This window comes from Asterias amurensis, chromosome 7 (assembly GCF_032118995.1).
Source record: "Asterias amurensis chromosome 7, ASM3211899v1".
In the NCBI taxonomy this organism is placed as follows: Eukaryota; Metazoa; Echinodermata; class Asteroidea; order Forcipulatida; family Asteriidae; genus Asterias; species Asterias amurensis.
Genome location: NC_092654.1, coordinates 12,242,859 through 12,265,539, shown reverse-complemented (window position 1 = coordinate 12,265,539; position 22,681 = coordinate 12,242,859). Strand labels below are relative to the sequence as shown.

The window sequence follows — 22,681 nt, the reverse complement described above, 5'->3', positions numbered from 1 at the left end:
CTTTGAAAAGCGATTGTAACCATTTTTTATAAAATGCATATGGGTAGAAAGATGTCGTAAAAGTAGAATACTATGGTCCACACAAACATGCCTCGAAATTGCACGGTTTTCCTTTTACCTCGTCGACTAACACGGTCGGTCATTTATGAGAGTCAAATTTTTGACTCCCATAAATGGCCGACCGTGTTAGTTCACACATGCAATTTTGAGGCAACCTTGTGTGGATCATTATATTCTACTTTTAAAACACCTTTCCAACCATATGCATTTTATAAAAAACGGTTACAAACACCTATTTTAGACCATCTCGTCCGATCCAAGGCAACATCTTCCTTTAAAAGACTTGCAGGCTATTCAATCACAATTTTTTATTTTTTTTGTGGGAAAAAAAGAAAATCAGACTAGGAAGTAAGAAGAATACCAAGCCTGCTTAAAAGTTAAAATTCTGAACTAAATGATAAAAATTGTTGCAAACTTATTTTATCTCTTACTTTGAATTTGCTTCCCTTCTCTCTACAATGTGAAGTCTCCCATCCACTGGATTGAAAACCCTGCATCACAAAAAAAAGTAAGAAAAAAAACCCAAAGGTCAGTTAAAGAATCCTTTGCACGACACAATTGCTTTAGAGCATTGCTTTACTTTTGCTGCACAAGTAATATGTCAAAATAATAATAAAAACAACAATAAAAGTGCCCTGGTCTTAACATTTTGATTTGATTTGATTTGATTTGAAATGGTTTATACAGAATTAAAAATGTATTTGCGGCCAGAGGCCGTATAGACCGATCAAGTAGGCTCCGCACACGAGCAAGAACATGTGAGCAAGAACACGTGGGGCTCTCCAATGCCTTTCTGCACAACTCTGCCGCGCGCGCCAAGATACGCGCACGCATGTCGGACCTTTGTTGTGTTGTGATTGGTCAATACACAATGGGGTGGAGCTTACTGGATCGGTCTATTTAAACATTTGTACATGAACAAATTTAAAAACTTTAAATACAATCTTAAGTTTAGAATTAACAGTGAAAGCAAAGAGGTCATAAGCAAATCAAAATTAAAACAAAGAGACGGCAATAAAAAAGAAACCAAATTTAAAAACAAAATAGTCTGAGAAAGGGGAACTTAAAAAATGAAAGAAATCATTAAACAATTACAATTTTTGCATTTATTTTACTTTTTTACCAAAAGTGTTGATGTTTTTTGACCGAAAGGTATTTATGAATGGGAATCGAAGTGTGTTGAATCGGTTTTGAACTAGCGGTTTAAACCCGCCGAGGCCTGGTTCTTGATAATTTACCTTGACTTCGTCTTGGTAAAACTATCAAGAACCAGGCCCTATTGGGTTTAAACCATTAGTTGAAAACCTCTTCACCACATATTGATTATGGTTGAAACAAAGCAATACATATTTTAAAAACCAGGGACTCAATGATAGAAAAAAGGGAAGGAACTGGCATAGAGCTAATTGTTGTTTAAAATACGAGTTAGTTCTTCTTACTTGCTAATGTACTGTACCCTCTCATGGAGCGGAAGGTTGGCGAGTTTCTTATCATTGAAGAGAAGAATGTCAAAGACACAGTAACATACCTGAAGATCTGATGATTGGAAGTCAAACACAAAAAAAGCAATGCATTTCATCATATTGACTAAAATCAAAGGAGTGAATCATCCGGTTTGTGAGTATGATGTAATCCAATGTAAGCAGGGCTTGAATTATAATTATGATAATAATAACTAGTACTTATATAGAGCATTTCACAATAAAGTCTCAATGTGTTACATTAGTGCCCTGGTCATCTGGTCATATGGCCAAAAACAGATCCTATTATCTTTCTCAGATCCCTGGAGAGTATACAGCTCTGAGCTGCTGTGTAGCTCCAGAGGTTTTTTCAAACACAGTATCAACCTCTACCATCGCAAGTACCCATTTATACCCCTGGGTGGAGATAGTTAAGCATCTTCCTCAAGAACACAAGTGTCAGGACCGATGTTTGAACCCACAATCAGAACTTGAACCCAGACCACTGTATTATCAGAACAGTTTAAAGGCAGTGGACACTATTGGTAATTAGTCAAAATAATTATTAGCATAAAACAATACTTGGTAACTAGTAATGGGTAGAGGTTGATAGTTTTAAACAGTGTGAGAAAGCACACAACTTCGTGCGACAAGGGTGTTTTTTCATCCATTGTTATCTTGCAACTTCGACGACCAATTGAGCTCAAATTTTCAAATGTTGCTTATCTTGTGCATATGTTGAGATACACCAAGTGGAAAGACTGGTCTTTGACAGTTACCAATAGTGTCCAGTGTCTTTAAAGCTCAATCAATGAAATCAAGAAAAGTCAAGCCTATTCTTACCTTGGTCATCCCTCATCGTCTTAATATCAAAATTCTCTCCCTTGGTCCTGAAAAATCAAATAAAAACCTACCATAATTAATGAGTATCACTTATTACAATAAGAATCCTATAAAGGGAAGGTTATTTATTACGTTTGTAATTACTTTTAAAATTAATGTCAATAAAAACTTCTGGTTAGAAGCCTACAGTAGCTTAAGATAGTATAAAGCATTTTGAGCACTTCAAAGTAGAATGTGGTTATGTAAAAGAAGGTTAGCACGCCTTTTCCCGTGCTTACTGTTAGAAGCGCTATGAAATGGAAATCGCACAGTGAGCGAAAGATTTGCCATTAAGCAACACTACTGTATGGGCCCCGAATGTCAACTTACATGAAGGTTTTTGTTTCTGGATTGTAGGCCATCATCTCTCCATCCAGTATGCAGTTACGAACATCCCTGACAAAGAGAAGAAATTCAACTTTATCTTGCGGGTTAAAAAAACCACCAAAACAAAACACCAAAAACAACTCTTGTTTGTCCCATATAAGATATTTTGGGGTGCACTAGTTAAGCAGCCTTTTTCAATCTACCTTTTGAAGCAGTTTGCGATGTATGGTGTCAGACTGCCATCATCTGGAGTCTCGCCAAAGGAACGGGAATAGTCGTGGGACCTTAAGAAAAGCAAAATTATATTTAGATTAATTTCAAAAGTACTGCAATATTATCAGTGCGCCTTAATTAGATGCAACTCAGCACTAGTTGCGACTGATTTTTAATTTCCATGATGCATTCCAGCATAAAAAAGTTTGATGCAGTTTCGTAAGTAAGTTAAGTTGTCATGAAAAGTCGTGAGCGGCACAATTGGTTTACCAAACAGGTAGTTGCGACTATTTTTGTAGTAGTTGTGGCAGCACGATTAACTGAGATTTTGAAAAACGGTAATTGCGACTCACCTAAGCAATCAGTAGTCGCGACTACAAACTAGTCACACTAGTCGCCCAGGCTTAAAAGAAACCACTACGCCAACACCAGAATAGGTTTGGAAAAGACAGACTGCATGCTAACCTACCTTCTTGAGAAGTACTTGTATGAGTTTCCTTCCTTGTGGAGCTGCATTCTCTCTCCATCAAGCTTTGTCTCGATGAAGAATGGTTTGTGCTCCATTAACTTCTCAACCTAACAAGATAAAATGTGACAATAGAAACAAAAAATCTAACAAAAAATCACCAGGTGGGATTCGAACCCACGACTAAATCCCACCCGAGTGATTTGCCTTTGGATTTTTGTTCACAGGACTCGGGAAAGTACCGAGTATTCAGTGCTTAACACACATCAATTAAGGGTAAAACATAATGATATTCTTTATCCCCAATGCAAAACTGACATCTATCCAAGTAATTGAAGCCCCAAAATGTTAAAAATAATTTTGTGTTTACTACGATATTTTTTGTGGTTTTATGAACAAACTTGAAGTTCATGATAATTGTAAGAGTCATGGTCGTTGACCCCAACTGTTTGTTACATTGCTTGACAGTTTCCATAGTCAATGGTAGTCAATCGAAAACTATAATGGTTTGTCCATAGACCTTTTCGCAAATACCATTGCGCAAGCGCAGACTGTTGAATGAGGTGCATTGTGGGATAGATAGATATGGATCAAATTTGATCACCAGCTAGACCACAGTGCACCTAATTCCAAGCTTTACGCATGCACAACAGTATTTGCGAAAAGGTCTATGTTTAGTGATGTCAGGCCATGTATAGACCCCCTCTGTTGGCCGCTATTTATGATGCCAAACAAAAGTGAATCGTGCATGCGCGTACGCGCTGCACACGACTCTCGGCCAATGATAGCTCTTCATCGGGGTTTGATGGCCAATGCAAGGGCTCGATTGTTTACCTGGTTTGTGTTGGCTCTCATTCCAAGCATTGGGCTGAAGGCTGAAAATACGCTGATCCCAACCTCATTCATTCTGACCCGAGGATCATTTAAATCAGCACACAACTGCAGCCAAAAAAACAACAACACTGACTATCAAATTAAAGATAGTCACAGCTTCAGGGGTGAGAGTCATTACTAACGAAAAAGTCTGAAACTTGGAAACAAAGTCAAAGGTATGTTGAAATGAGGCCACTTCTACCTTTTGGTAACCCAAAATGATTGATTCCAAGGAATTTTTGGAAACAGTATCCAAAGCACGAGAGAAGTAGACCAATAAAAAGGATTTCTTTATTTGTGGACAACAATATTGTCTGATTTTCTTAACCAGGCCGACATAAAAAGTCTGAATTCAGCCAAAAGTGTGAACAATCTCATCCCTGCAGCTTAGGTAATGACTCAGCCTCGCTACCATGGGCAGTGCACCGTCTCGATGATACCTCTCACCTCCCGACCCAGAACTGACTGGACATTGGCCTTAAAACAACATGACGACTAATCCCTAGTAGGAATGTACTGAAAAACACCAAATAAGTAATAAAATAGTAACTTATATTACACGAGCACAGGTATTAAAAAAACTCTGGTCTGTAGTATTATTTAAGATTTGATATTATAAATAAATTTATTGTCACCTACCAACAAAATTCTGTCATAAAAATCCATAACATTGATTCGTTTATTTGATTCAAACTAAGTAAAAGCCATTATACACTTTCGGTACAGAATTTTTTTTTAAAGTTCACAGATTTACAAATAATTTACAGGGTTTACAGAAGGTAATGGTGAAAGACTTATCTTGAAATATTATTCCATGAAATGCTTTACTTTTTGAGTAAACACTAAAACAATATCAATTCTCGATAACGAGAATTACGGATGTATATTTAACACATGTCATGACACGGGAAACGTGCGTAAACAAGGGTGGGTTTTCCCGTTATTTTCTCCCGACTCCGATGACCGACTGAGCCTAAATTTTCACAGGTTTGTTATTTTATATATAAGTTGTGGTACACGAAGTGTGGGCCTTGGACAACACTGTTTACCGAAAGTGTCCAATGGCTTTAAGGAGACAAAAATGAGATGGAACAATAATACAGGTAGATCCAATTATTTGAAGGTGTTTTTTCAATAGCTTACCTTAGATAGGTTGTTTGTGACATTGAAGAAGTCTTCTGCATCTGGATGAAAGATATGGAAGATTGCAACTTGACTCAGGCCAGACTTCATATCCTAAAACATGTGGGTAAACAAATACAACGTGAATCGCTTAGGGCTAGATCGCTCAGTTGGTAGAAAACCTGTAACAAAAAAAATGAAGCTTTGAGAAAAAATTTGAAATTTGTGGTACAATGACAAGATTTAAAGATTAAGTGGTAGAGAGTTTTTGATTTATTGTGAAGCTGAAGAAAAAGACCTATCACCCAAGGACAGTGAAGGAATATCAAGACTTGGGTTCTTTACCGAGAAGCGTCGACATGGATCGAAGATTCCTTGATGATGTTTAACCTTGAAGTAGTTCTGAGAAAAAGTGTTGTCTAGTTATTATTGTTATACCTTCATGATCATTCTGACCAGCCACTTCTGTTCCAGTGCGCTGGTGTTCCTCAACAGGTGCATGAAGTTCTTCTTAACTACATCCTTCTTCTTAGCAGCGTTGCTTCCCGCTATGGCATCAAGGCATGTATTGACATCCTGAATCGTCAAACTACAATTAAAATACTGGCTTTCAGTCTAGGTCAGTGGTAAAGTTAAGATCATCAAACAATCACAATACGGTTTTAGGTTTTGCCCTAACGGATAAAGGGTCTGCCGTCGATTTCACAAAACTCTTCCTATAACTTTAAGACTAATCTTAGGACTTAGGACGAGTCCCAACCCTGCACTGTAGCATGCAGACCTTAAGATTAATCCTAAGTTAGGACAAGTTACTCGTCCTAACTCGAGATAAGACGAGTCTTAACTCTTTGTGAAATCGACCCCTCGGTACTTTTTGTAGGACACCCAACACAATGTCCACAGATTGACATTAAACTCACACAGTTTGAAGATAATGATGGTAGAAAGCTTTCCCTTAAACTATTACTCGCTGAGGTGCTGTAGTCTCCGGACACGAAAATTACTTACGCATGTAAACTGTATTTGCGTGGCATTATTTTACTAATTACTCAAAACGTATAACACCTCAGCAAGTATTATTTCAAGGGAAGCTTTCTACTATCATTATCTCCAAACAGTGTAAGTTTAATGTAAATCTGTGGACATTGTGTTTTGTGTTTCCAAAAGTACCCAAATCCTTTAAGAGCACCTTACTCAAGCTCTGGTGTTTCTGGTCATCGGAGTGTGGGTTTGAGTCCCAGTCTTGACACCTTGGTGCCCTTGCCCTTTCAAAAACGAAGCATACAGCCCTGCTTCACCCTTTTTTGTAAACATGTGTACACTTCACCCTGTTTCGATCTGAAATTTAGCAAGTTAGCAAGTTAAAAAATTGATTCTTTTCAAAAAGGTCAGAAGGCCAAGATAATCAATATTAATCTTTAATGTAATCAATATCATTATTATTCATTGAACCTCAATGATACAAACACAATTACACAAAGACAAACAATCAAGAAAACAGAAAACATCAAAACAAGAAACATAATCCGCATAGCACAAAATACATTTGCAGCAAACTTCTTGAAACTTTATGTAAATGCGTAAAGCCCGGTTCATACATCATACAGCTCTGGTGTTTCTGGTCATCGGAGTGTGGTTTCGAGTTCCAGTCATGACACCCGTGTCCTTAAGCAAGACACTTAACCACGATACTTCGTCCTATGGATGGGACGTAAAGCCATTGGTCACGTGTGTTGTGTAACGCATGTAAAAGAACCTAGTGCACTTATCGTAAAGAGAAGGGGTCCGGTGATTCTGCTTTGATATGCACCTAATAAGGGTGTGATAAGCGGAATATAAGAACCTAGTATTATTAGATTAAAGCACTGAACACATGTGTAAAAAAAATATATAAAAATTTTGTACACATCCACCTCAACCAACCTCAACCAAAGACACAAACTGTTTAATTGTCAAGTAATAAACCACAACTGAAACTGACTGGGTATACTTCAAATAAATTTGGGTTGAACAAAGACAAAAATTACTAGAGTGGGACTTGCACTTGCAACCTCAGGATAAAAGTGCTAACACTTTACAAACTGAGCTATCTAGTCCTAATGTTGGTGGTCTCCCTTTTTTTTTCAATATCTTTGTGAAGTATGAACTGGGCTTAGAGGAACACGTTGCCCTGGATCAGTCGAGTTGGTCTATAAAAAGCGTTTGTAACCGTCTTTTATAAAATGCATATGGTTGGAAAGATGTTTTAAAAGTAGAGTACAATGATCCACACAAATTTGCCCCGAAATTGCGTGGTTTTCCTTTAACTGTGCGAACTAACACGGTCGGCCATTTATGGGAGTCAAAAATTTGACTCCCATAAATGGCCGACCGTGTTAGTCGACGAAGTAAAAGGAAAACCGTGCAATTTAGAGGCATGTTTGTGCGGATCATTGTTTTCTACTTTTACAACATCTTTCTACCCATATGCATTTTATAACAAACGGTTACAAACGCTTTTCAAGGACCAACTCGACCGATCCAACGCAACGTGTTCCTTTAACTTGTGAACTCACCTCCCCTTTTCTGGGCATCTGTTTCTGAGCACAAAATATGCAACACTGGCAAAGTCTCCAGCTTCCTGATTCAAGCAAAAAAAAAAAAAAAATGAGGACATTTTATACTTGGGTGTAGTATAATATATGGCTAAGTGATCTCCCGCACTGTACTCAAGTTCTGGTGTTTTCTTATAAGAGGGGCTCCTCCCCCTGTTGTTTAACGGCATGGTCTGATACAGCCACTTCACCTTGTATCCCTTCAAGGTGTAACTTAACTTAACTTAACTTAAATGCATTTATAAAGCGCTTTAACACTGTTTCAACGCGCTGTACAGTCAAGAAAAACATTACAATGCAGGATTAAAAAACATGAGCAAAAATAGAAATATGGTTTTTTAAAAATACACAACAGTTGAAAAAGTAGCAAAAATTTAGTAAAAACATTGCATTACAAACAATCATATTACACGGAATAAAATACAAAAAAAATAAGCGTCAGGCGGACCCAGAGTAAATCAACCCCAGACAAAATTGAAAAAAAAAAGGTAAGATCTCCACTGCGACCACAAAGCGCACACTATAAAAGTTTACATGACAAAGGGTCAAAATATAGCAAACTTTGTCATACAATCATGACAAGTACATGGTATTGACAATTTCTTAAGGGTAACACCAATGTCGGCCGAAAACTGATGCCATTTTGTTCATGTGGATCGGCTAAATTCATTATAGTTAGGGCGATATATTGATAAATTTTCCGTCTGTACACGTCATCAAATGTGCCAAAAATCACCAATGTTTCTTAAAACATTCATGCAGGGAATTACCATTGTCTGACTTAATACTGAAACAGAAACATTATCTCCATTAGGAAATACCCTCACCTGTTTGGCAGTTGGTGCTCGGTAATTGATTAACTTCTTAGCATCTTGGCTTTCTTTACCCAAGCCAAGAATGTCAATGTACAACTTGGCTAGGGTATGCTGTATAAAAAGAGAGAAAGAAAACAAGAGATAAATCTAAAATCAGAGTTTAACTTAATTAAAATAAGAACATATGAAGTTGAGAAATTTTTTGTTTTTGTTTACTTTGGTGATCTTTTTGAAGAATGAATTAAGCTCTGTAACCTCATTTAAATCATAATTATTTTAAGTGTAGTTCTCTGTCATGCATAAATAAAAGGAACAACAAATAGAAGCACAAGTAATGTACTTGTAGATTAACAAACAACCCTACAAAAGTGATTTGGATTTTGGCCTGCTAAGCACATAGGTGCAAGCTACCACCTTGAGTTGTGCCCACTTAACTTATTGGCCCAACTCTAAAATAGCCGGCAATTGCCCATCCTCACAACTATCATGTTCAGGAACCCATATAAAGCCTGGAACCACAAGGAGGTCCAGAGGCCATGGGCTCTGGTCTTGGCCTTGGTGCCCCTTTTCCCATAGTCTTTAAGATGTTCCGATGGTGGAAGTACGGTTTACAAAATAAAAATGGCCTTGCCCTCTCAAAGATGAGTTTCCATACCTCCCATGGCCTTTTCGCCTTGGTGCCCCCTTTCCAATAGTTTTAAGATTTTCCGATGGTGGATGTACCTCTTACAAAATAAAAATGGCCTTGCCCTCTCAAAGATGAAATTTCATACCTCCTTGATACCGTATGCGATTCTTTCCCTTTCCAGTTGCGGCAGTAACAGTCTCATCACAGGATAGAAATTGTCTTTCTGTGGGAAAATAAAAGGCAACCAAATAAAGTTAGCCATTGAATGATTTGTAAACATGTGTTCACACTTCTCACCCTGTTTTGTAAACATGTACACACTTCACCCTGTTTCGATCTAAAATTTAGCAAGTTAGCAAGTTAAAAAAATTGATTCTTTTCAAAAAAGGTCAGAAGGCCAAGATAATCAATATTAATCTTTAATGTAATCAATATCATTATTATTCATTGAACCTCAATGATACAAACACAAACACACAAAGACAAACAATTAAGAAAACAGAAAACATCAAAACAAGAAACATAATCCGCATAGCACAAAATACATTAGCAGCAAACTTCTTGAAACTTTAAGCAAATGCGTAAATCCACTTGTGCAATGTTTTTGGCGCAAATACACAATAAACGTTGCGTAAGTGGACTAATACTAGTTGCGTAATGTTTCATAAAAACCGGCTGCTGGGTTGCGTTATTAATTTGACAAACTTCATCAAAACTGCCCCACATGAAAACATTTTCCAGTCTACGCTAAAAACAAACCTCTTCAGTTAATTTATAACTAGCTTTTTTTGTTAAGTGCTTTGGGGCGATTGTGTGAGGTGCTCTTTTTATTATGTACATGTAGGTATTTTTTAATAATACAGAACTTTTGTTTCTCTTCATAATACACCAATGTGATGCAAATAAGTTAAACACAGTTCATCATTACCGTCGTTGGATCATCCTCATGAAGATGTTTGTGAAACTCTCTCCACTTGTCAAGGAACTCTCGGAACATCTGTTTCTTGGCCTCGCCGCCGTGCTTCTTCTGTACCTTCTCCAAGAATCCAGCAAGTTCAGCAAAAGGAATGTGGCTGGCCACTGTCGCTGCATCCTCACTAGCTCCTGCAGTTGCTGCTGCTGGAGTTGACGTTGATGGGTTATCTCTTCCATCAGACATAGTGGAAGCTGCGTCTAGTAACACCTTAAAGGCAGTAGACACTAATGGTAATTACTCAAAATAATTATTAACATAAAACCTGGTAACCTTGGTAATGAGTAATGGCGAGAGGTTGATAGTATAAAACATTGTGAGAAATGGCTCCCTCTGAAGTAATGTAGTTTTCCAGAAAGAAGTAATTTTCCACGAATTTGGTTTCGATACCTCAGATTTAGAATTTGATGTCTCGAAATCAAACATCTGATTATCTCGCAACTTTGACGACCAATTGAGCTCCAATTTTTACAGGTTTGTTATTATATGCATATGTTGAGATACACCAAGTGAGAAGACTGGTTTTTGACATTTACCAATAGTGTCCAGTGTCTTTAAGGAACTGATGATTTGAGCCAGGATAATGATAAAAAAGAACAGTTTTCATTTTTAGTCTGTTTGTGTACCAATGTTTTTTTTTTTTTTTTTTTTACAGCACCGGGGTTAAATGTTTACAAATCATTACATAATAAACCATTTTATATTTGGTTTTCTGTTACATTGTTTTTTTTTATTTAAACAACAAAGTTTCCCTTGTGCCAAGGTGCTGAATTTTGCGGTGTCAATCTTGTGGGTGTCAAGTTTACAAGGTGCTGAGTTCGTGGTTGCTGAGTTTGAGAGATCACAAGGTGCCAAGTTTGCGAGGTGCTGAGTTTCCAATGTGCCGAATTTGCAATGTGGCATGTTTGCAAGGTGCCTAGTTTGCAAGGTGCTGTGCTGAGTTTGTGGATGTTGAGTTTACGAGTTTGCAAAGTGCCGACTTTGTAAGTTTTAAGGTGCCGAGTTTGTAAGTTTGCAAGGTGCTGAGTTTGCGAGGTTGTAACGTGCCGAGTATGCAAGATGCTGAGTTTGCAAGATGCTGAGCGAATTCGTTGGTGTCCAGTTTGCGAGATTGCAAGGTGCTGAGTTTGAGAGAATGCAAGATGCTGAGTTTGCATTGCAAGGTGCCGAGTTTGCAAGGTGCCGAGTTTGCAAGGTGCCGAGTTTGCAAGGTGTCGAGTTTACACGATTGCAAGGTGCCGAGTTTGCAAGGTGTCGAGTTTACACGATTGCAAGGTGCCGAGTTTGTGAGTTTGCAAGGAGCAGAGAGCTTACGAGATTGCAAGGTGCTGATTTTATGAGTTTACAATTTGCCAAGTTAGTGAGTTTGCAAGGTGATGAGTTTGAAAGTTTGCACGGTGCCAAATTTGCGAGTTTGCAAGGTGCCGAGTTTGCGAAATTGCAAGGTGTTGATTATGCAAGTTTGCAATAAGTGCCGAGTTTGCTAAGCTAGTTTGCAAAGTGCCGAGTTTGCGAGATTGCAAGGTGCTGAGTTTTCAAGGTTCTGAGGTTTTGAGGTGCCAAGCGAGTTCGTGGGTGCCAAGTTTCCAATGTGCCGAGTTCCTGGGTTCCGAGTTTGTGACTTTGTAAAATGCCGAGCGAGTTTGTGCCTTGTGGGTACGGTGTCGAGTTTGGAAGGTCGTGCCGAATTTATGTACGTGGGTACCGAGTTTTGAAGGTGCCGAGTTTGGAAGGTGCCAAAGTCAGGAAGTGGCCAGTTACTCCACGTGTGTAGTGAATTCGAACCGGCCCCATCCCACCATGCCATCCGATCCAATCCATGGGCCATGGCCCCATCAATCATCACATGCACAAAAAAGGGACTGGATGGATGACATTTTTACGCCATTATCTGGCTATATTAAATATTAAACTGAATAAACTTCCAAATCATTCCATAGAAATAGCTACAAAAGAACAGTAAAAACAACATACCACACCGAGGCTGAGCTGAAACTGGAAAGAAATAATGAGAGGAGCAGACGAAAATGGACAAAAATAAACACGTCCTGGCGAGGTCTGAAACCTAATATCCACATGAATCACACCACTTGAAAATCGGCGGAGCTTGCAAAACAGGAAACAGGGACCAGTCTATACACACTAATGGATCTGCTTCATGGAAATGTGCACGTAATTCGTACACTGTGTACATTAAGTACATACACACACGTGAGGAACTCTCGACTGACGATAATGCTCTGTAAAATTAGTTGTTATTCATGAAATTCAAAATGAATTTTCTCCAGTTGATCAACTGCTCGAAGACTTTAGGACTTCACACGAAACCAGTGAACCTTTGTAGCACCATCATCAATCGTCCAGCTGTTGAACAACGTAGGGAATTTTTGCCTACCAAAAAAGCATCAACTTCACACTGTTTGCAGTGTACTCGCCACCATAGCGCTAGTGCATGGACATCACACTCCTCCGCAAAAACCCTTTGTACAATATCTTGCTCTTCGTCAACAAGAAAAACTTGGAGGACTAATTACATCACAAGTAGTGTCACTGGCAGTAGGCCTAATTATGCCACATTGTTACACCAGGTTAAGACAGGTTTATCACAAAGAAACTTTACTTCCTCATCATCATGTGAAAAAGTTGTTCAAAAAAAGTGGCGAGAATTTTCGTCAGATGCAACAAGTTTTGATGGTGTAGAAAATATTGAGGAAAGTGACTGGACACACCCAACAACCCGAACTGAAAGTGTCATCAGCCAAGACCCAGAGTTACGCTCACTTCTCTGCGAGATGGCAGCTGACTTTGGAAAGTCTGATCATGGAGAAGGGGCTTCTGAAGGGGGGGTCATCACAGATTCTGAATCGTCATTTGGTTCGTCTAGCTCTGTCTTGAAGAATGACATCTGCGCACAAGAGGAAAGTGAGAGAGAAGGCTCTGTTGCAATGGTGCCAGAGGAAGAGGATGGACTACAGAAGGAGGCGGGAGTTTTGAATGTGACAAATATAGCTGCTGGTACTTGTCATATCTTATGTTTTTTAGTTTTTTAAACCGTTTAACTTTGGGATAAACAAGACTTAGACCACACCGTATACAAAGGACTCGGTAGCTCAATTTGTTTTTCGGACCAGAGTCAATATTTCAAGATCAGAATCTAAATGAAAGAGAAAACTGTTTTCACAGTTACAGTTTACTTCAACTTTAATAATTAAAAATCAAACTTTTTTTATTCGTAGTAAGCACTGAACCAAAGAGAAGAATAATCTCATAAATTTATTATCAATTGAAAAACCAGCGGACGGATTTGTCCAGTTAGGAGTACTGGCCAAAGGCTACAGTAAAATCGCTGGCCTCACGTCTGCGGTCCAGTGTAACATTTGAACCCTGATTTGGCACCGAATATCAAACAAAGTTCAAACTGCAATGATGTACTATTTTCTGACCTTAATTAATAATTTCTTCCAGAACCTCTCTGTTTTGTAAAGCAAACTGGTATAAGAATAGAGAGCATCAACCAACTCAATAAAAATTGTGAAGACTTTTTGATCAATTAATTTTCTTCTTTACTTTTTTCCTCCAGAGGAATCTGTGTTCGTGTTCGACATCGATGAACTTGTGCAAATACTTCGAGAAGAGAATGCACAGGACATATGCGTCATCAAAGTGCCTCCAGAGAAAAACTACGTTGATTATTTTGTTGTGGTGACGGGTAGATCTTCCAGACACCTCATGGCTATGACCCAGTTCATCAATAAACTGGTACGGCAAGTTGGGCCTCATCCATTTTTATCTATCATAAAAGATCCTTGAAACAAATTGTCTTCAAGCTTATGTCAGAGCAAGTGTATTGGTTTAAAGTTTGCGGCACTTTGTATTGTCTCTAGTCATAGGATGGACACACAAAACCATGCGGCTGTTAGGCCTGATGCACATGTGTTTCACAGAGGCAACAAAGGCGATTGCCTCTATGCCCCTCTGGTTAATGCCTTCGTGCCCTTGAAATGCTCCAGTAGCAATTTACAATTTCCTCATAGCCATAGGGTGCCCTAGCAAGAAGAAAACGCCTTGGTGCCCATGCCCTTACAAAAATTAAGCTGTACAGGCCTGGGCTTTATCTTTGTGTGAAAGTTCACGGGATTTTGTTATTATTCGAACACCATTCTTTATATTTTAGACAAAGATGTTGATTTGAAAAACCCCAAGACTATCTGAAAAGTCCTGTCTTAAAATAAATGATGATCTTGATTTCTGTATTTTTGTTTTACTTATCACAGTACAAAGGGCGGAAGCAGAGCAGTGATCCATTTCTTATCACGGAGGGAAAGCTAAGTGATGATTGGATGTGTCTTGACTTTGGTAAGGAAAGGGATGCTTTATTTCGTTATACATTTCTTCAATCTTTGTCAAAGCGTTTTTTTTTCATTTCACAAATTTTGTTTTGTGTGTGTGTATTTTACTCTAGACAGAGATCTCCAGAGTTTTCAACTCACTCAAGTGCTGTTTAGACTACTAAAATTTAACATAAAGCTGTTAATCACTGAAACTACTGCTTAGCAAATTTATGCTAAGCAAGAAATGGGTAGGGTAGTACTAAAAACAACAGTCATGACAGTACTAAACAATTGCAACCCCTGGTTTGGAAAAACCTGAACCCTAATTGGAACCATTTTCTCCAGATGAGGTTAGTTTTTGGTCATCAAGCAGGATACCTTATGATTTGATAGCAAAAAACCACTAAATGATTAAAACTGCTAAGAGCTGGGGCTAACTTCATAAAGCTGTTAAGAAGAAAATCCTGCTTAGAAAATATCTTTGCTAAGCAAAATATGGGTGGGGCACCAGACAACACAACACTAACAAATAATACAAGTGTAAACTTTTTGGACAGTGTAAACTTTTTGCTGGTAATAAATTTTTGTTTTTGTTTTGTTTTACTTTCAGGCAACATTGTTGTCCACTTCATGATGGAAGAAACAAGATTGACCTATGACCTAGAGCAGCTGTGGACCCTTGGGAGTGAGTTTGACGACCATATGCAGCAGTGGGAGCAACATGAGATGATGATGTTTAACCCTAAGACCGATCTTCAGATGCAGGAACCAGATGATGGGGAATCGACCCAAGCATGAGCTTGAACATGCTTTTTCAAACAAGGCCATCCGACATAAAAACAAACAAATGAACCCAAAATTAATAATGAACCCAAAACATTTATGGATATACAATAGACGATGTGACCTCTGACGTCACTCGAAAACCATAACACGATTCGCGCGCATACCACCGGGCAAAACCTTTGTGTTTTGGCAGCCAGCAAGAAAGTGTATGCAATCTTACCATGACTATGCGTATTTTTGCCCGGCGAAACATGAAGTATACATTGTTGTCAACAGAGGGTGGTTTGAATGTAAACACAGGTCACATTGTCTATACTTTCTTTTTGGTTTTTTACCCTTACATTGATGTGTGTCAGCACTGTCTACCCTTTATTTCCCCTAAGTTCTGTGAAAACAATAACAGGCATATTACGTGGGTGGGATTCGAACCCTCTACAATTCTAGAGCAGTGTCCACCAACTAGGCCACCGAGATTGCCTGGTACCAAGAGGCAGTTCGAATCTTTGTATCCCCGATGCAAGTTTAACATCTATTGGATATATACACGCATTTGAACTTTTCTGTCTTACTGATCAACAGAGTGTGGGTTTGAGTTCCAGTCATGACGCTTAAAGGAACACATTGCCTTGGATCGGTCGAGTTGGTCTTTGAAAAGCGTTTGTAACCGTTTTTTATAAAATGCATATGGGTAGAAAGATGTTGTAAAAGTAGAATACAATGATCCACACAAACATGCCTCAAAATTGCGTGGTTTTCCTTTTACCTCGTCGACTAACACGTCGGCCATTTATGGGGGTCAAAATTTTGACTCCCATAAATGGCCGACCGTGTTAGTTCGCACAGTAGAAGGAAAACCACGCAATTTCGAGGCAAACTTGTGTGGCTCATTGTATTCTACTTTTAAAACATCTTTCCAACCATATGCATTATATAAAAAACGGTTACAAACGCTTTTGTTTTGACCAACTCGTCCGATCCAAGGCAACGTGTTCCTTTAAGCTGTAGGTCCCATGCGCTAGGGTTGGTAGCAGTACAAGTTAAAGGCAGTGGACACCATTGGTAATTTGTCAAAGACCAGTCTTCTCTCTTGGTGTATCTCAACATATGCACAATAGAATATAACAAACCTGTGAAAATTTGAGCTCAATTGGTCGTCGAAGTTGCAAGATAATAATGAAAGAAAAAACACCCTTGTCACACGAAGATGAACATGTGTGCTTTCCGATGCTTGATTTTGTGACCTCAAATTCTAAATCTCAAAATCTAGGTCTCAAAGTAAAATTTGTGGAAAATTACTTTTTTCTCGAAAACTATGTTACTTCATCAGAGGGAGCCATTTCTCACAGTGTTTTATACTATCAACAGCTCCCCATTACTCATTACCAATTAAGGTTTTATGAGCTTTGAGTAGTTACCAATAGTGTCCACTGCCTTTAAGTTCACTATAGAGACATCCTTGGTTTCATTACCAGAAAGTATTAACTTTTGTAAGTAATGTCTAAGTTGAAAAGTCCTCTCAATGTGCAACTTGCATGTAATAATTGTTGCCCTAATTTGTACAAAATTATGTTCCAGTTCCATCAATTAACTCGACTAGGAAAAGCAATTGACATCCAAGTTATTTGACCCAAGGTTGGAATTTTAAAACAAAAGTTTCATGTTTTTTGGTTTGATTGTTTGCTTTGTTGAATTTTGTTCTCACTGTGAGTCTAATGAGGAAATAAATAAGATAACAAAGGAAAAAAGTTTTCTCTTTAGAAAGTTTGCGGTGGCACTACATGCTCTGAAGGGCACACATGGCACAAGTCAGGATGAGACTTGGAAATGTACTAAAATACAAGAATGACATCTGTAGTGACTCAATAATGTTTGTAATAAAATGAATAAGTATTTTACATTTTGCAAAAGTGTGTGGTTTTATTTCTGCTGTCCAACTTTTGGCCGACTTAGTAACCCTCCCCTGGCTATTTAAAAAATGAGATTCAAGAAAGCTACAAGCTTTCACATGTAAATGTATTGCACATGGAAAATGCGCCAATTATTGATAGTTAAAACAATTAGAAAACTATAAGTGTCGGGATCCCGACTGGGTGGCAGTGTGTGGGGGGGGGAGAGGGTGGCATGTGGGGGAGGGCTGGTTGAAAGACATAATCATTTGGTGGGCAGTATTTAACGGCATATGCGATGTTTCTTGTTTGTTTTTCCTTTTAAAACAGTAGCATATGCCAAAACTTTGCTCTGAAAATCTGAGAAAATCGTTCAATGCACAAAGTGTGGGATTCTGCCCCCCCCCCCGATAGCAATCTCCCCGCCCCTAAAGTGCGACAATTTATATAGTCTGGTTCCTGTTTCTTTAAACATTGAGATAAGCGGAAATAAAGAGGGCTACCATTCTAGACACGAGCAGCTTTAGCTGGTACCTTGCCAGCGCCATTATTGCGTTGTTTGCAGTGATAGGGACCAGCGCTAATAATCTCTCTCTTTCTTTCTCACGGTCAAAATGGTAGGAGCCATAATTTTAAGTGCGATGTAAAGTCCGCATTTCTCAGTCTTACTGGACAGAAATAATTTAAATATGACAGTATATAATTGTTTGATGTTTTCAATTGCATTAGGTTTGGTACTCACTTTGTTTTAAGTTTGTAATACTCCACTTTTTACTGCTCAAAATAAGCAATGAGAATATCGATGGGTTTGCCTCGCATTTCACGTGGGGACGTTTACAGCGCACGACGAATGGATACTACGCGTTTTTCCGACACCGAATTTGAGGGCGCTACAGCCACATTTTATATTGCGTATTTTTACCAGTACATACAACACAGGAAAAGTTACAAATTTTCGTATACTGCCACCATTTTTTGGGATAACTTTCCGCATGGCGCCACCACTTTTTCACTCATTTTTAGAAATAGGGATATATCAATCAGGTAAATAAGTTCCTATATTATTTCATATCAAATGAAAAAGTGGTGGCGCCATACGGAAACTTTTCCATTTTTTGTTCTATATGAAATAAATAGTATCCAATTAATCAACTCAAAAATTGTATTTTTTTTGTTTGTAAAAGTGAGTGAAAAAGTGGCTGCATAAAGGATTGATTTGAAGGAAAGTTTTTCTTCTTGACAGTGACACCTCCCCTTTTTTTGGTTTAAAAATTATTGTAATTTTTGGTTTAATTATGATGCTAAATGTTAAGGTAATTTTGTCCATGGTGGTTCGACGGCTGATTATATATTATTATTCAATAGTTGAGTTGGAAAAGTTTCCGCATGGCGCCACCACTTTTTCATTTGAAATGAAATAAAATAGTATCTCATTTACCTCAATGAGATATCCCTTTTTGTAAAAATGTGTGAAAAAGTGGTGGCGCCATACGGAAAGTTACCCGTTGAGTTGAGTCTTTTGAGAAGGTACTTAGTTGGGCCTAACTTAGTTGTTTTTTAATTTAAGTTTATATTTATATTTATTGTTAAATTATTACCTTGGTTTCCATATTTTTGAAAAACCTCAGTTGAAAGTCGGATTTTAGGAAAAAGTTGTGCCTTGTGGCCTTGAATGTAAGGAAGGATGGTAAAATGCAAAATGACAGTGAAAGCACAATGTGCATTCCGCCTTTTGCTGTCACTGACTTATCAGTGTAAATTTTAATCTTTCTGTCTGCTTTTGCTTCTAATATTTGAAGTTTTTTTTCCAGCACTAAGTCGATGAGAATACAGAAAACTCAAAATAAGCTACAACAATTATTAAACGTGTAATTAATAATGACAATGTTGAAGAGCTACACCCAACTTACTTTTGAGTGCACTTATATTTGAACATTTTGTATTTATAGACTACAAAGCGAAGGAACAACGGACGCAACAAGAAAGGACGTGGCCACGTCCGGCCTGTGCGCTGCACAAACTGTGCCCGTTGTGTGCCCAAGGATAAGGCCATCAAGAAGTTTGTCATCAGAAACATCGTCGAGGCTGCAGCAGTCAGAGATATCCAGGACGCTAGTGTATATGACGGTAATGCAATGGGACTAACTTATTATCTATCTATCCATCACTTATTACTCTTTCTGTTTTTAAAATGCTTGAATAAACTACTCCTCGATATATTTCCACTCAACTGTCACACCCTCCTCCACAGTTTTTTGGGGCAATACTCGACATCACTCACTTGAATGTTTCCCGAGCAAACAAAGTTCTAGGTCAAAAAGCTTTCCGTGTAGCTGGGCCTAGATTTGGAAAAATCTTCCTACTGTTCTGGGAATTTGTCACTTCATCTTTACTATGTCAAGTTCTAAAGACTCGCCTTTTTCCATGTTAGATGCTTTAATGTGTGCCTATGATCTTGATGGAATAGTGCATTATAGACTTGAATTATAATTATCTATCTATACAATAACAAAGGCACAAAATATTAACACATACTTGGGTGTGGAATTTTTATCTTTGAGAGGGCAAGGCCATTGTTATGATTAAAGGTTCTTACTTTTTCCGAGATACCATGCCACCTGAAGCGTTTCTTTTTCATGAAAATGGCAATAAAAACCTTTATTTGTTATTTACTTAATTGTGTATGCATTTCTGATTGTTGCAGTGTACGCTTTGCCCAAGCTGTATGCAAAACTTCACTACTGTGTGAGCTGTGCCATTCACTCCAAGGTAGTACGTAACAGATCCAAGGAGGCACGTAAGGACCGTACACCCCCACCACGCTTCCGCCCAGGAATGGTAAGCATTGACGTTTATAGCATGGATTGCACAGGACGTCATTGACCACCATCTTTGATGAATCATACACTTTTCCATCGTTTATCATCCAATTTGGTGGTTGATGACTCCATGTGCAATCTATCTCTTATTATCTCAGTCATGACACTTATGTCCTTGAGCAAGGCACTTGGCCAAAACTTGGTAAAATGTTGGAAAGGGAGTTCTGCTCTACTAACCAGGCTCCTATAGTGGATGATACCCATGTCTTGAAGGGGGTGTAACCCTGTTTAAGCCTGTGGAGTAGGTGACAACGTGTGACAATTGATTTGGTCGATAGCTAAAATCAGTTCAGAGAACCCTCACATTGAAGTGTCTGTTCGGGCTTTTGAGTTGGGCAATATCTCATGAAAAAAATTGTAAAAATATCTTCAATGAAGGGTCCTGTGCAGAAAAGTTGAAGAAAACAAATTCAAAGTCCATTCTAGAGTTTAATTATTCATCTTAAAAGGTGTAAAAAAAAAGGAGAGGCATTTAAAAAAGCAATAGTCAGCATAAAAGCCAGCTAGGGCCTAATTTCATAGAGCTGCTCAGCACGAAAATTTGCTTAGCATGAAATTTCTTCTTTGGTAAAAACAGGATTGCCAATCAAATTTCCATTTGCTGCATATTGCTTGTTACTGGTATTCAGATGATGTTTGCTTATCCTGAAAATCACGTGGAAATTTGGTTGGTAATCCTGTTTTTATCAAGGCAAAAATTTCATGTTTAGCAAAATTTTGTTGTTAGCAGCTCTATGAAATTGGGCCCTGAAGTGGTTGATTCTCAAGTGACTTCTTCGGTAGAATTCGAGTGGAACAACTTAACAACTTAAATACTCAACCCAAAATGTATTACTTGGTAATTGATGTGAAAGTCGTATCCCCTGAGGTGCCTGCCTGCTGCCACTTGCCAGATTGTGTTGTAAATTTGGGTGTAATCCCTGGCTACACTGCAGTAATACAGGTTGACCGGTTGTGGACTGGCACCCCCGAAATAAAGACAAAATAGGGAGACCACCAACATATGGCTAGGTAGCTCAGTAACTGTTGGGGTAGAGCTTCGACAATTTGATCCGGAGTTCCCAAAATTAAAGTCCAGTTAAGCTAGTTCAATTCAAGTCTAGGTCCCAATTTAAAGTCTAGTTAAGCCTGGTTCTTACTTCCTTCGAATGTGAATGTGATAACCCTTTGACCTCGCAAATTTGCAATGAATAATTCACAAAATTTTAGCTGTGTTCAACCCCTCCGAAACATTCACTGCGAAAACAGCCATGCGACGTCAAAATTTGCTTCGCATTTGCAGGAAGTATGAACCAGGCTTTAGTTTTTCTTTGTTCCACCAAAAATACTTGTTATAAATGTTCACAGTCAGTTTGCCTTGTGGTGTTAAATTTTTTGTTTCCTGTCTGTTTATCTTTAGGCTTCTGGACAGCAGCCAAGACCAGGTGGCACCGCAGGACGTTAACAATGTCATGAAAACCTATCACTCTTCACAATGGTCGTAAAACCTTGAAGCAGTTGCACCAAGAAAATGGCTGTGCAATCTTCATTGTATCGTCCTTAAACAGTCTGGCTTCGCAGTCATCACAAATATAGGAATAAACATCTGGAAAAATTAACCGTTTGAATAAAATAAACACCGTCAATGGCAAAATGATAACATAGAACATGATGTCCGAGCTGTTTTATTTAATGTGTCATGACTCTCCAAACCTCCATCGAATAGCGTTCTGGTTGACTTGAAATCAAGGTATTTTCTGATGTCAACAATTAGGAGTTAATATCTTTAAAACTCTCTCCAAACCCTGCGACAGACATGTTGTAATGGGTGGGGTACCTTAAACCCGAGTCACATTGGTTACCGTGTACCCAAAAGAAAATTGTGTCATGGCTGAGTGGATAAGAGCACCGAATTCAAGCTCTGGTGACTCGGCGGAGTGTAGGTTTGAATCCCGGTCGTGACACTTGTGTCCCTGAGCAAGACTCTTCACTATAATTGCTTCTCTCTACCCAGGGGTAAATGGGTACCTGTGAGGGCAGAGTTGGTTATTGTGATTGATTAGCCTTGTTTGCGTTACATAATTTGGCGGCACAGGCTGTATACTCCCCAGGGAGCTGAGATGGTTTAAGGAATGATTTAAGGCCCAGTGACCAGGCCCAGTGGCCTTTTCATAATGTTACAAAGCGATCAGAGAATGACAGGAAAAAACACGTACAGCCCTACTTGCTTCTTGTGACACTTGTGTTACTTGTGTCCTTGAGCAGGATACTTTACCATGAATTGCTTCTCTTCATCCAGCAGTATTAATTGGTACCTGCTATGGTACAGGTGTTGATATTGGAAAAGCCTTGGAGCCTTGGTTGTATACTCCCCAGGGAGCTGAGAAAAATTACAGAAGTGTTATTG

At 38.6% G+C, this 22,681-nt stretch overlaps 3 protein-coding genes across 4 annotated transcripts in view; 2 read left to right on the top strand and 1 right to left on the bottom strand.

Moving 5' to 3' along the window:
- Positions 1 to 12,474, bottom strand: part of LOC139939642 (DNA ligase 4-like) — a 30,425-nt gene extending 17,951 nt beyond the window's left edge. The window contains exons 1-14 of the mRNA XM_071935687.1: positions 12,388 to 12,474; positions 10,369 to 10,623; positions 9,586 to 9,663; positions 8,825 to 8,923; positions 7,959 to 8,023; positions 5,842 to 5,992; positions 5,425 to 5,517; positions 4,243 to 4,347; positions 3,412 to 3,518; positions 2,933 to 3,013; positions 2,733 to 2,798; positions 2,364 to 2,410; positions 1,500 to 1,596; positions 492 to 551 (exon numbers count right to left, since the gene is read on the bottom strand). Coding sequence (XP_071791788.1) covers positions 492 to 551; positions 1,500 to 1,596; positions 2,364 to 2,410; positions 2,733 to 2,798; positions 2,933 to 3,013; positions 3,412 to 3,518; positions 4,243 to 4,347; positions 5,425 to 5,517; positions 5,842 to 5,992; positions 7,959 to 8,023; positions 8,825 to 8,923; positions 9,586 to 9,663; positions 10,369 to 10,599 — 1,280 coding nt within the window. The 5' untranslated portion in view covers positions 10,600 to 10,623; positions 12,388 to 12,474. The remainder of the gene's footprint in view (positions 1 to 491; positions 552 to 1,499; positions 1,597 to 2,363; positions 2,411 to 2,732; positions 2,799 to 2,932; positions 3,014 to 3,411; positions 3,519 to 4,242; positions 4,348 to 5,424; positions 5,518 to 5,841; positions 5,993 to 7,958; positions 8,024 to 8,824; positions 8,924 to 9,585; positions 9,664 to 10,368; positions 10,624 to 12,387) is intronic.
- A 76-nt stretch (positions 12,475 to 12,550) lies between these two features.
- LOC139939644 (uncharacterized) lies at positions 12,551 to 16,176 on the top strand. The gene is made up of 4 exons (XM_071935688.1): positions 12,551 to 13,428; positions 13,994 to 14,172; positions 14,688 to 14,769; positions 15,355 to 16,176. The coding sequence occupies exons 1-4, from the start codon at positions 12,675 to 12,677 to the stop codon at positions 15,540 to 15,542; spliced, it is 1,203 nt and encodes a 400-aa protein (XP_071791789.1). The 5' UTR covers positions 12,551 to 12,674; the 3' UTR covers positions 15,543 to 16,176.
- Positions 16,177 to 17,961: 1,785 nt separating this feature from the next.
- LOC139939950 (small ribosomal subunit protein eS26) lies at positions 17,962 to 21,941 on the top strand. Of its 2 annotated transcripts, none has more exons than XM_071936120.1 (4): positions 17,962 to 18,033; positions 19,366 to 19,543; positions 20,121 to 20,254; positions 21,695 to 21,941. In XM_071936120.1, exons 1-4 carry the CDS (start codon positions 18,031 to 18,033, stop codon positions 21,737 to 21,739), a joined length of 360 nt encoding a protein of 119 aa, XP_071792221.1. In that variant the 5' UTR covers positions 17,962 to 18,030; the 3' UTR covers positions 21,740 to 21,941. The 2 variants fall into 2 exon arrangements, with proteins under 2 accessions (XP_071792221.1, XP_071792220.1); XM_071936119.1 differs by lacking the exon at positions 17,962 to 18,033 and adding an exon at positions 18,089 to 18,111.
- The last annotated feature ends 740 nt before the right edge of the window (positions 21,942 to 22,681 follow it).